Genomic DNA, 815 nt, shown 5'->3' on the forward strand with positions numbered 1-815 from the left:
TTTTGTTTTTTAGAATCTACATATAAGTGATATCATACAGTATTTCTCTTTCTCTGTCTGATTTATCTCACTTAGCATAATGGCCTCAAGATCCATCCATGTTGTCACAAATGGTAGGATTTCCTTCTTTCTCATGGCTGAATAATATCCCTTTGTGTGTGTGTGTGTGTACCACTTCTTCTTTATCTGTTCATCCATTGATGGATACTTAGGTTGTCTCCATATCTTGGCTACTGTAATGTGCCTAAGTCTTGTTCACAGAAAGGTAGGAGAGGAGGTGGGGAATCTCCCTCAGCTCTAAGGGAGCCCTTATGTCTCTCCCATAATACCAAAGTAACCTTTTTACACTCACCGCACAACCTTCACCCCATTCCGAAGAACTTCCATGTCCACAGAGAATCCACCATTGGCATGAGCCACAAGGTTGAGATCAGAGAATTCAGCCTGGGAAGGAAAAAAAAAATCAGGGATTCACTCACAGCACACACAAAAGACAACTCAGTTTGCAGTATGGACAGTTGACCCCCCAGGTCCACCTGCCCCAACTAACCTGTTCTACTTTAATGTCAATTTCTCCATGGATCTTTTTCCCTTTGAAGTATTTCGCCCTGGAGAGGAAAAGCAGAGCACATCTGTCAATGCTCAAATCTCAGAAAGACAAAACCCAGACCGGTCCTTTGACCCCTTTGCTCCTTCAGTGCCACTACAGAAACTATAAAGTGATTTATGATGGTTGAAATATTTTGAAAAAACCTAACAGTTGTTTGTGAACAATGAAGTCTCTTATAATCCTTGTGGAGGTATATAAATATCAA

General features: G+C 41.0%; 1 protein-coding gene across 1 annotated transcript in view; it reads right to left on the minus strand.

Moving 5' to 3' along the window:
* LOC104985622 (synapsin-1-like) overlaps nucleotides 1-815 on the minus strand; it is a 4,305-nt gene that overhangs the window by 2,557 nt on the left and 933 nt on the right. The window contains exons 2-3 of the mRNA XM_010835866.1: nucleotides 551-608; nucleotides 353-444 (exon numbers count right to left, since the gene is read on the minus strand). Of these exons, the coding sequence (XP_010834168.1) occupies nucleotides 353-444; nucleotides 551-608 (150 nt within the window). The remainder of the gene's footprint in view (nucleotides 1-352; nucleotides 445-550; nucleotides 609-815) is intronic.

The sequence above is a fragment of the Bison bison genome, unplaced genomic scaffold (genome assembly GCF_000754665.1).
Source record: "Bison bison bison isolate TAMUID 2011002044 unplaced genomic scaffold, Bison_UMD1.0 scf7180017845579, whole genome shotgun sequence".
Classification (NCBI taxonomy): Eukaryota; Metazoa; Chordata; class Mammalia; order Artiodactyla; family Bovidae; genus Bison; species Bison bison.